A 12,999-nucleotide genomic window follows, 5' to 3' on the forward strand; every position below is an offset into this window, starting at 1 on the left:
AAAAAATTCATGCTGCAAAATTATCGGCTCTCTGTATTTTTATAGTTAATTTGTTCAGTTATAACAAAATTTCGATATAACGAAAGAACACTGCCGTTCCCCGAGGACTTCGTTATAACGGGAGTCCACTGTACCTATAAAGAAATGCATTTCTTTTTTACTTTTTTCTATGGCATTAACAAATGCATTTCTGCCTTAAAGAGAAACTCCACTTCACGTTCATGGTGACTCTGATAAATGTAAACTCAAAGCAAACGGAACAGTGAAATTTTCACTGCAGGAAACGAGCCAAACTCGACAAACCCACACAGCCAAACTGATGGACAAAATAGAACACATATCTTAAGAACAATGCGTTTTGAAACATCAAATCAAATGTGTGACACATACACAAAATTTTGTATTTCAATACTCTCTCGTGACGAAATACAGTACATCATGTACAAAACATTAACATTAAAGTGAATATTCGGGTCCTAAAATCATTTTCATTAAAGTCTATGCTGCAAAATTCAATTCTGTTATCACAAAACTTTGATATAATGGGGGAAAAGATACCAGTCCCGAGGACTTCCCTTACAACGCGAGTTGCCTGTACATGGGAACCATGTTAAAAACGAGGGCCTAAAGACTACGATACAATGTACCAGGTACATGTACTATAATTGCATAAACATTTTGTACACTGTACCTTGTTTTATCAGATTTCTCACTACATATATCAGGGTACTAAAAGAAACATACAGACTTGGGACCTGCAAAACCACCTTGTCACAAGAGGGTTTTGTAATATACAAGTTCTTTATTTAACAGGGTTCCACTGTACAGGATGAACGAGACCTCACCAATGTTGAATGTAAACTAGTGCCATAATAACTCTCTTTTTCAGTCCTCAGCTCCCACATTTAAGGACAAGTTCACCTCCATAGACATGTGGGGTCAGTGAATGCAGCAATATTAGTAAAGCATATCAGCGAGAGTTTGAGGAAAATCAGACGATCCGTTCAAAAGTTATGAATTTTTACAGTTTCTGCTCAGTCACGACTGGATGAGAAGACTACGAAACCTTGTGATATCACATGTGTACAACGATACAAAGAAAGATTAAAGAAAATTCAACGTATTTCCATTTTTCTCGCATAACGAAAGAGCATTCGACTTCTCTCTTTCAGAAGGCAGGGGGAATAATATTGCCCTAACATACGTCAGTAACAAGTCGAAGAAATGTGCACTTTATTCAGAAAGTAAATTTTTGTGAAATTCTCTTTTTATTTTCCTTATATCGTTGTATGCATGTGACATCATACACTGTAGTAGTCTTTTTATCCAGCAGTGACTACACATATACTTAAAAAATTCATAACTTTTGAACAGATTGTCCGATTTTCCTCAAACTTTCACTGATGTGTTCTACTAACATTGCTGCATTCTCTCAATCCTTGTTTATGAAGGTGAACTTGTCCTTTAATGCAAGGATTACTGCACAATTTGCCCTAATCACACATTTCTCATGGTGTCAAACTCTTCACACTCTTGTTTAAGGGGAATCCCAGAATAGTTGAAAGTTGGTCTCAAAAGCAGGATTGCAATCTTGTAAGCACAACAGTGTAAATTTGATCAAAATCAGAAAGAAATTAGGAAGCTATGAAATTGTGAAGTTTTGCTATTTTTTTTTTTCACAAAACAGTTCTCGAATAGTTTTACAAATACACTTTATTCATATGAGCTGATGATGTCATCACCTAAGTATTCCATTCATTGTGTACAAAACATTGACGAAAATTAAATTTGTCTGCTATAAAAGTGTAAGGATAATATTGTTCCTGGCTAAAAAACTTGAGGATAACGATCAGTCAGATATACTCGGATTTGAAACTGGGGCATAAGTGCGTGTTTAACAAAAACCAGGAAATGTAAAGATTAAGTGTACAGATGGTGACAAGTTGTGACAGGATGAAATCATCAACTCACTCATTTACATATTCATATCAACTCTTTGAGTGTTTTGTGAAAACTAGCAAACCTCATAATTTCATAGCTTAATTTTTCATATAATGTTGAGCAAATTTTTACTTTCACTTATAAAATTCTACACATTCTTATCAGACTAATTCTTAACAGGTCCAGAATTCCCCTTGACATTTTATGACTATGTTGAACTTCTTCAGTGGCAATATAGGGAAACCGTGCCAAAATGAGGGCCTAAAAACCATGACATCAGTGCACACTGGTTCTTAAATTGTTGTAGATATGTTCAAAGAGTTTTTCCTCTACATACTGTATCAACCATTTTCACACAGGTAGCATCAGGGGATTTACTAAGCCCCAATGAAGTGTAGCTGAAATGGATATATGGTACACCATAATAGACCAACAAGCTGTCAGCTATGTTTCCAGAATCCACAACAGTTGATCAGATGCTTCTAAAGATCATCACCAACACAAATAAAAGCATCAGTCTAGTAAAGTCTGATCACAATTCATCAGCATTCTTTTCTTGGAAGACTTTGTTCATCTCCACCCTGTCAAAGGTCTTTGCCATCTGACAACTCTGCTTTCCTGGCTTCAAGGGGCTCAATTTTTCTCTTCACGATGAAATCTCCGTTCCATTTGAGAAGCGTCTCCTCATAGTCACCATCAGGAAGACCATACACAGGATTGACAGGTTTGATTCTCACCAGGTGTCGCACTTTGGTCAGGAGCTCATTCACGAGGGGTGTGTTCTTGTGTATCACAGGTTTGCGTGTCTGAAAGCAGATCACATTATAAATATGTGCAAGTTAATGAATGGATTGGAATATGGAAGGAGTATGCAAAGTCCAACCTTAAAACACAGTGAAATACAGTCAACCTTGGCAAAGTCAAAGCTATTTTGACTGAAGAAATAGCTTTGACCTAGAGAAAAATCGACCCATGAGGGATTAAAATCAATAGCATATCTGGAGAAGAGGACTAGAAAAGACCTTCGACTTAGGCGATTATTTGACTTATGAGGGTTAAGCAAAGTTGACTGTAGATTTTTCTAGTCTAGACTTAATGTGTCTCGACAGATATGAAAATGCATTATTTCGGGGGGTGGGAGGGTTAGGGTAGGTCCTAAATAACTACACAAACATGAATTCATACTTCAATGAATACTTGATGGATGTGGTTGGGTACAGTCTTTGATGGTGACTACTGGTACGACTCTTGACAGGACTTACATCCTCTAGACGGAGCTGCTTCATGATGCGCTTCTCCCAGTAGGGCCGGCCCTTCAGTGACCGTATCCGCCACACAGCATGCAGGAGGTGCGGGTCTGTCATCTCCTGCCCTTCATCCTCTTTGGGGTCAGTTGAGTGAGGGTGACTGCTCAAAGACCTGGTCACGGGCACGTACTGCCTCACACAGGCACAGCTGACCTGTAGCTGATTGATGTGTGTTGAGGGAGAAAAATATGCATGAGATGCGCTCACACAATGTATCTTGATTCTTAGCAATATGCTCATTTACTGACAAAAAAGAGGACTGATAAACACGCACGTGTACATAAAGCATGTACAATGAATATTTACTCATTCAATGAAAGTGTATATGTCATAGCCTCAGATGTTAGTATTCTTTTCAATATACTGTGAAACAAGTTCAAATTTGAACAAAAGAAAAAAACACAAAACAAACAGCCATATGTTCCTCTGGATCAGCTGTCAGAAGACCTAGGCTAAGCACCATTCACTTGAACTGTATTTTGAAAGCAGCTCTTCAACAAAGACCCCGTTTACAGTGCGAGGCTCGGTCACGGCCGAGCCCTCCTTCATTTCAGTGTAAACGCGCAAAAGGCCAAATGCGAGGCCAAAACTGGCTGCGCATTTGGCCACGCTCTGGAGGTGGTCTCGGCCATGGCCGAGCCGCGGCCGAGCCCGGCCTCTTCTTGGTGTAAACGCAAACTGGGCCAAATGCGCGGCCAATTTTAGTCTGGCTTCCAGACCCTCTGCCCGTACTATTTCGCTATTCAGGATACTAACCCCTCAACGTCGAAAGCTAGTATAGTTTAAGGTGGTTTTGTCCTGCAAAGGATTTTTCCTTCGGCAAAGGCCTTTGCCCGAACGGCGACTTCGTCACCACAGAATCCAGTTGGCAAAGGGTCTGAAAACCAGACTATACCAAATTACGTTTGTTTACAAGCAGAGCGCAACTACGACAAAATATCGAAAGGTTTGAATTAAAAGCGCGGCCGAGCCCAGCAGTGTAAACGGACAAAATTGCGAGGCTCGGCCGCGCAATTGAGGCCGGGCTCGGCTGTGGCCGAGCCGCGGCCGAGCACCGCACTGTAAACGGGGTCTAAGCCGCGGCCGAGCACCGCACTGTAAACGGGGTCTATATCCCTCCATCTGGCCAACATTCCAAATGTTAAATAGAGCAGGTCATCATTGTAGTCTTTTTTTTTTTTCTTTTTTTTTACCATTTTGAGTGGGTGGTGTTGGGTAATACAATGACAATATAGACCCTCTCCATGCTGCAGCTCTGGCATAATTTTGAGTCTAATTCAGAGAGGTTTTGGTGTCAAAATCAGAACAAATATAACCCAGAAGATTTTCTTTTTTTAAGGTTTTTGTTTTGTTTTTTTGTCAGTGCGATACACTTTCTTCACAACGCCTCCCAAAGAGTTCTCAATTTCATGTTACTATGACACCGCAGAGGCCAGAGAGGCAAATAAGTTTACGCCTACTATCAACTAAAAAGGCTGGCTTTTTGTGATTTGGCTTTCATGCCTATTTATAGTCTACTGTATAGACTAGTATCCAATCACTTCCATATGCGATGCCTCCGAAATCTCCTTCGCATCCGCTGGGAGGACAAAGTTCCAGACACAGAGGTACTGAAGCGGGCAGGCATCCCTAGCATCATCACCAAGATCCGCAAGGCCCAGGTGAGATGGGCAGGCCACGTCTCCCGCATGTCTGACGACCGCATCCCGAAAAAGCTCTTCTATGGAGAACTCGCTGATGGGAAGCGCAAGGTGGGAGGACAGAAGAAGCACTTCAAAGACAACCTGAAGCTCTATCTAAAAGACTTCTCCATCAACACCGAGTCCTGGGAGACACTTGCTGCAGATCGCCCTAACTGGCACCAGGCTATTGCTGTAGGGGCCTGCAGAGCAGAGGAGCAGCGTGTCAAGCAGGCAGAGCACAAACGCCAGATGCGAAAAGCTAGAGGAGCCAATACCAACAGTTTAGCCCCTACCCACCTCTGCCCTACCTGTGGGAGAGGCTTTCTTGCCCAGATTGGCCTCATCAGCCATCTCCGGACCCATCAAGCCAACTGCTGTCATTGGTCATCCTCGAGAATGAGGGTCGAACATGTCATATGTATTATCCAAGTACCAACTCATTTGTCAATTCGGTCAAAGCCAGAGATAGTGAGTTGAATTTCTAGTACTCCTACCAGCACGCCCTGCCCTGCAATGGCTATGGGGGAAAAAAAAAGCCTTTTTGCTACTTGCTAGCTTAGATTTCTATAGACTAACTAACAGTTAGTAACTGTAATAGACATACCATGCTGCGCGCCGGCGGCCGGATGCCTTCTGCATGTATACTGCCCTTGCACCATTGTGCACGGGCCTTGGCTTTGCCTTTGGCAAAAGAAAGCAAGTGGCAAAAGTGACATTTCTCGTAACGTTACTGAGTAGACTAGTATGAGTGTTTCTGCATGAAATTTGGCCTGGAAGAAAAGCTCATTATGTGAATTATGAAAACACGAATAACTCAAATTCGGATGGTATGTCACTTGCTTCCTTTTGCCAAAGTAGGGCAGTATTGTATGCCACCGCAATTTTCAACGTGTGGGACTGATACACATAATTGAGCCCCGTGTGATGACTGATGTACACGGTCGCTCGAACATCACCGCCTGGAAACTGACCATTCCACTGACTTTACAAGTACATGCTTAAGCAATCTATAAATTAAAGCAAAGTGAACTGAATACTCACTAGTCTCCTGAAAGTAACGGGACATAGCGATGCTGCGTTCATGGTCACATCGACACTTTCCAAAGAAATGCGTGTTGATCGCAGCGCGGATCCCTTATCCTAGCGAGCATGCAGTCAGTGCCTGCATGCTGCCCTCAACCGTCGGTATACCTCTTAGCTCTACGAGATTTCTTTTACCCCCATTCCACAGAGATCAGCGATCACTCATCGGAAGCAAAGTTTATCGCTTCCGGCCACCCGCCGAAGTGTATCGGATCAAAGTTTATCGCTTCCGGTCACCCATCAAGTGTATCGGATCAAAGTCTGGTGAATCCGACTTTTGTTGATCGACTATATCAGGTCAGTGTCAGACATGTCCGACATGTATGAGTCGGGCGCTGATCCGATGAGGCAAGATCGTCCGATGAGGATCATGCACCACCGTTTGACACTCACCTGATAGTCAACCAATCAAGTGGGATTCTTCTTCTTCTGGTTAGGTCTGCCTCCTTCAATAAATTGAAGATTCTTGCAGACCGTGTTATTTACATTATGATACAGTTTATTTACAGACATTTACAAGCACATAACAAATATGAGGAATTCATATCAGACTGCGATCTGATACACTTCGGTGAGTGGCCGGAAGCAACATACCTTAATTGCTTCCGACGAGTGACCGATGAGAATCTCTGTGGAATGGGGGGTAAATATTACGCACAAATGGAATGCAAATTTTGTACCAAAGATGACAGAGCACTCTTATAGTTTTTGCTAGTACTGTAGGCGTGGTGCACTGCTGTATTCAAAATCAATAATTCTCATCACAACTTATACTGAATTACACACGTTTCGTATAAAAAAACGTTGCTTAATTTAATTTGGTAAATAATTTTGTCACTATGACGCCATCTGCATGGTGTGTCCATTTTGGGCTACATGGCAAGAGTACATTTATTGACCCTATTATTGGTAATTTTCGTAATTTTGATTCATTAATCCGAAAATGAAATAAGGTTCGTTAAACCGAAAATAGAATAAAGGTGCATACAATAACATTAACAATAACAAACCTTCTTTTCTTTTCTTTTTTTTTTTTTTTTTGGGGGGGGGGGGGGGGTATACTTCCAGATACACGAATTAACCTTTGGATTAACGAACCTTCGAAATAACGAACCTAATTTTATGTTCGGATTAGTACTTCGGAATAACTAAAACTTCATTTCATTCCCGAAATTACGAACCTATACGGAATAGCGAATATAATATTTGTGACGGTTCAAACTGACTTTAACAATGTTTAATCAGATTTGAAAAGAATAGGCCTATGAAGCGCAACATAAAGGTATAGAAGGTTAAAAGAAAGCTGCCACATATTGTGTCATGTTAGATCTTTTTCTTTTCTCAAAGCAGTGCAATAATTCGAAACTACAATTCATGTACAAGTTATATACAAGTAAACAGAGGCGATAATGTCATAGCACCTTTGAACTGTCTTATTGTTTTTAAATGTTAAGTTTCGAATTTTACCCCGAGGCCTCGATCCATGTTATGCTCCTGCTTATCACTGCTTTTATGATCGCGATCTCCTGCTTTTCTGTTATTATAATGTCTAAAAATGCACAATTTTAAAATCAATTCATTCAAATTCCCCTCTTTTATTTTTCCCCTAAAATTCGTTTATTGTATAATAACGACATGACATATTATTCTTAATGAATAATCAATCATCATCTAGATAATTTACAACTGTTATTTTCACGATTTCCTTCTGAACTTTTTTTTTGGGGGGTGATATTATGTTATACTTCTCATGCATCGAATACTGTCATGTTATACTTTGAATTAATTTGTAAGACAGTATGCTAGCTTATGTGTCGTGTAATGTTATTTTCTAAATGTATGCATTCTTTTGTTACATGTGATTTGGGAAAAAGGCAGAAATTAAACCAAACCAAACAAACCAAAATTGGTTTGACACTGAAATTGCCCAGAAATCATAGTTTTGCAGTCAACCATCCACTTGATTCCCCAAATCTGTTAAATTTCTTCTTTGAAATTGCACCTCCATGTTGCATGCCTGAAAGCAAAGCGGAGGATTTGACTTTTTAATTCTGTTTGAATTCTTGTCTAAAAGGAATTAGCAAATCAAAAGAATTTTTTTTAATATATACAATATCATCACACAATCATATCGCACCTCATTTGCATAGCAGAATGATTTTGAATATCACTGTTTCATAAAAACACATAAAACTTGTAACAAAATCCCAGCTTTTTCTCCTTTTATGTCCGTTGTCAATACCATTCTACACTCAATTGTTTTTACTTTTTTGACTTATCCAAAGTATGGGTTAAAAAAAAGAAAAAAAGTGAGAACGTTTATCAATTCATTTTGACATCTTATCACGACGCGTATTTTACACAATTTACCAAGAGCTGAACTTCAGAACGAAACCGAAAGATATAAACGGAAGAATAAACATAATTCAAGGAGAAAACATTGACAAAGCATCTCTTATGTTGAACACATGCACATTAAAACCAAAACAAATGCTTTATAGACTTTTTAGATGTCGTATGCATGATGAAAGATTGATGAAAAGGACAGGAAAAGAATTAAAGAGCTGTTGAGTGAATTAAAAGTTATTAAGGAACTTAACCATGGTTGTTAACGGTGTCTCTCCCGTTTTTAATAAGATTTTAATCAGGATATAGCAACCGGAAGAAAATGCATATTTTTTAGTGCAAAGAGAAATGCACTTACTCATAGACAGGCGCTCTGCTTTATAATACGGTCACTGTATATAAATCCCTCCACAACATCGCATCCACTGCACGAATTCTCGCCTCTCTTTTTCCCCTCCTTTTGTTTAATTCTTTTTTTATCACAAATATAAAACCAGCTTAAATGCCCTGCCTAATTTCGAGTTTCTGGTTAAAAGCATGTGCCTCGGTGTCTCCAAAAGTACTATTCACTTCGGGGCTGCGCCTCCCTTTGCAGTATAAATATTGTGTAGTCACCTCCGCCCATATCATAGTTTTAGGCATAAACTCTGAATGCAAAGTATACATTATATAAATGTATAACTATACCTGCTATAGTACTATACGACAGACTTAACTATATGAAGGTCCCTATCTACTTAGCTATACTACAAGTGTATACATGTAGATCAGTGATATGAAACATAATACTCAGTCATAGATCATAGCCCTCTGCTTAGCCAACACACACTTATATAGACTATAGTACACAAACACACACATACACACACTAGCGCATGAAAGAGAGAGAGAAAGAAAGAAGCCAGCCACTTTTTCCACTTATATACACGGTAGTTACCACTGAAGAAGTATAAAGCCTCGATCACTAATGGTCAAATAATTATATCAGATTTTGAAAAAAATAACAATTTCTTGCATATATAGTTTTCTTGCGAATGATAGGGCCTAAATCACCTTCGAGAATGTCAATTTCATAGGGAAATTCGTTTTCTCCGCCTGCATGTGTAACGTTGTAGTTAATTTATTAAAAAAAAAACATGTTCCTAACGAATTTATCCCAAACATATTGAACATTTGCAAAGTCAGTGAATGCAACAACAACAATATCAATAGCAACAACAATAACAGCAACAACAACAACAACAAAGAAGAGGTTAGTGAAGTAAAACTAAGACAATCCGTTCTGATGTAAACATGCATTTTGAAAGTTTTGGTTACCCGGTGCCATCATTCCTGGATAATGAGATTACAACAGCCCAGAATATGATGTCACAGAAGTGGACGGATAAAGAAACCTAAAGTGGCAAAGAGATTCCTGCAAAATTCCGCTGTTCTTTTTTTATCTAAAGCGCGCATTCTGTCTGATATGCAAAGGGTACTTCGATCAGTGATATGAAACATAATACTCATAATACTTTTTTGATTTTTTACAAACTCGTAATCCTAACTCACTGTTTTTTGTTCCTTTAGAGAGAAATGAATTGTTAGATATTGTTCAGAATTTGAAAAACAAGAAAAGTGCCGGGCATGACAGTATTGATAATGTTCTTTTGAAAAATATTATCAATTTCATTGCTGATCCATTAGTACACGTCTTTAATTTGTCTTTGTGTAACGGAGTTGTCCCTGAGGATATGAAAATTTCTAAAGTAATTCCTATTTATAAAAAAGGGGATAGGGAAGATGTTTGCAATTATCGACATATATCTTTGTTGACTTATATTTCGAAATTACTTGAAAAAGTTGTTCATTTTAGATTATTGAAGTTTTTGGATATTCATAAAATAATTTCTGATTATCAGTTTGGTTTCCGGCAAAACCACAACACCTCCCACGCAATACTTACCTTTTTATAGATAAAGTTTCAAAAGCTATTGATCAATTTCATCATACAATCGGCGTTTTCCTGGACTACTCCAAGGCCTTTGATACCATTGACCACAATATACTTTTTTTATAAATTATCATATTATGGTATCCGAGGAAAGGCCTTGGAGTGGTTTAGAAGTTACCTTTCTAACCGTAAGGAATTTGTTTATGTTAATGGGCATACATCTGTCATGCAAAATGTTAATTGTGGAGTGCCTCAAGGAAGTTTGCTTGGACCTCTTTTATTCATCCTTTACATTAACGACATGCCGAATTCATCAAGTATTCTTTCCTTTATATTATTTGCTGATGATTCTAATGTTTTTTTTGTCACATTCTGATCCTAATATGTTAATTGATGTTTTAAATGTTGAATTGGATAAATTACTTCAATGGATAAGAGCAAATAAATTGTCCATAAATATTAAAAAAAAACTAAATGTATGATTTTTAGTAACTCTTTAGAAAATGTACCTAGAAATGTATATCTGAATGATACAGTTATTGAAGAAGTTTCTTCAATCAAATTCCTAGGTTTGATAATTGACCGTAAACTTACTTGGAATTTACATATTGATTCCATAAGCTGAATCATCTCAAGAAATATAGGTGTTATAAACAAAGTTAAATTTTGTTTACCCAAAAATGTTCTTTTAATGTTATAATCATCTCTGATTTTACCTTATTTGAATTATGGTATACTCGCCTGGGGAAACACACATTCTTCTCATTTGGAAAGACTACTTTTGTTACAGAAAAAAAGCTCTTCGCATTATTTGCAACGAATCGTGGAGAAGTCATACTGATGTGTTATTCCATGAAAACAAAATCGTAAAAGTTAAGGACTTGTATTTGTTACACCTAGGACAATTCATGTACAAACTTACCAATAATTCTCTCCCATTTGTGTTTGAGTCCATGTTCACTACAAATAGATCTGTTCATTTTTATCCTACCCGGCAATCCAACTCATTTCATTTGCCATTAACTAGGACTATGTTTGCTAAATCCATGTTTTATTTTACTGGCCCCAAATTTTGGAACACTCTCGATAATAGTATGAAGCAAGTTCTAAGTTTAAACACATTCACATTTAAACTGAAGAAGTTGTTCATAAATTCTTATATAGTTGAATGAGTTATATTTTAATTAGCCTTAGTTCTGAGCTCTCTTTTATATTCGTTATATTCACTCTTTTCTTTTATCTATTCCTTTCCTACATTATGTACATATACCTCGGTGATCCACCGCATCATGTGCCTCGCGTGTGCTGGTATAGACCCTTCATCTCTTCTCCTTTCTCGCCTTTCCCCCTGTCCTCTTGTCTCTTTCTGTTTCTTCTTTCAAAATAATTTCCTCTTTTCCTCTTTTTCCTTTACTGTGCTTTGTTTTTTTCTCTCTATCTCTCTCTTTACAAGAGAGGTTGCTTGTGTTTGCTTGTCCGTCTGTTTGTTTGTTTGTTTGTTTATATGTATAGGTCTGTTGTGTTGTACACCGATATATTATGTCTAGCTCATTGCTTTTTGATGTTATTTAGTCTTTTTGTCCACGAGGAGACTGCAAAATACAAGCTTAGCTTTTTAGCATGTCTCCTCCATTTCCTGCAACTTTAGTTTCAATTCAATTTTCATTGTTTACTTTGCTTTTGTGATGCGTAGTATTGTCAACTTCACGTATTTTTCTTTGTTACTACATTGCATTGATGATTTCGTTATTTTGTGTATGAAAATGTTGTTGGAAATGAAATAAATGAAATGAAATGAATGAATCTCTGGGTGTTTCATCAATTTAGTCAGCGTAGACTAGTTGTCAGTCTCTGACGATTTCAGCAAAATCCTTGGTTTTGATTGGCTGAGATGCAGTGGTCACTGATTGTTACTGTGGTTATTGTCACTACTTGTCAGCGCTGACTGTATTGATGAAACACCCCTGATGTGTGTTACTAACAAGTTACCCAGTACACTGTCACTGAAACCACAAATGTGATCGAGATAAATTTCCCTTTAATGATTTTCTGACTTTAACGACCGCGATAGATTGTCCGCTTCCGTTTGCTAATAATGTGGTTACTTCAATTAATTATCAGACTAATCCATGGAAATTAAACAATAAGTCTGCAGTTCTCGATTCCAGCAGGCACATTGCCTAGGAAATACTTCCCCTAATTATTAATAAGTAAAGGTAAACTCATTTAATACACGCTTTTCAGAACCAAGCAAAACGTGTTCTTTGATATCTCGTCTATTCTTCTCTTCCTTCGGATCTGTCACACGCTTTTTGTTTACTTCCGGATCCAGCCGATCTTCTTCGATGGCTGATTTTGATTCGCTGGTCCGATGGCTTCTTCCCAGTCGAGATAAGCCGTAGATATTGTAGCGCTGTTTGCAAGTTATGGAGTGTAGGACACTGAAATTTACAGTTGATGTGAAGTGCGATAGTAAAATTAAGGCGAAATTTTTGAAGCTAACGGGGCAATTAGTGACCAATAGTAAAAAATCAACAAAATCGTGGTGCCAAGTATAGGATTCTGAACTCAGGACTGAGTGGACTCGTTTCTCAAGGTCCAATCAAATGACGCCTCTCTTTTGGTTTGTACCATTTTCGCGTATAGCCTCTCGGAAGCTCGGCAAAGATTGGGGAAGCGCTGGTGGAAGCTCACGGAACGACACCAC

At 38.2% G+C, this 12,999-nt stretch overlaps 1 protein-coding gene across 1 annotated transcript; it reads right to left on the bottom strand.

The window, feature by feature from the left end:
• Nucleotides 1–371: 371 nt before the first annotated feature.
• LOC140234632 (large ribosomal subunit protein uL30m-like) lies at nt 372–6,053 on the bottom strand. Its single transcript, XM_072314659.1, has 3 exons — nt 5,972–6,053; nt 3,204–3,407; nt 372–2,747 (listed from the first exon to the last, which is right to left on the bottom strand). Exons 1-3 carry the CDS (start codon nt 6,011–6,013, stop codon nt 2,526–2,528), a joined length of 468 nt encoding a protein of 155 aa, XP_072170760.1. The 5' UTR covers nt 6,014–6,053; the 3' UTR covers nt 372–2,525.
• Between the last annotated feature and the right edge of the window lie 6,946 nt (nt 6,054–12,999).

The sequence above is a fragment of the Diadema setosum genome, chromosome 11, assembly GCF_964275005.1.
Source record: "Diadema setosum chromosome 11, eeDiaSeto1, whole genome shotgun sequence".
Classification (NCBI taxonomy): domain Eukaryota; kingdom Metazoa; phylum Echinodermata; class Echinoidea; order Diadematoida; family Diadematidae; genus Diadema; species Diadema setosum.

Excerpts from the sequence above, each read along its gene's own strand:
- LOC140234632 (XM_072314659.1), bottom strand. The coding sequence starts at position 6,013 with ATGAACGCAGCATCGCTATGTCCCGTTACTTTCAGGAGACTA. Across the intron at positions 3,408-5,971 it reads CCGTTACTTTCAGGAGACTA|CTACAGGTCAGCTGTGCCTG; the intron begins GTGAGTATTCAG and ends CACATCAATCAG. Across the intron at positions 2,748-3,203 it reads AGCAGCTCCGTCTAGAGGAT|ACACGCAAACCTGTGATACA; the intron begins GTAAGTCCTGTC and ends ATCTGCTTTCAG.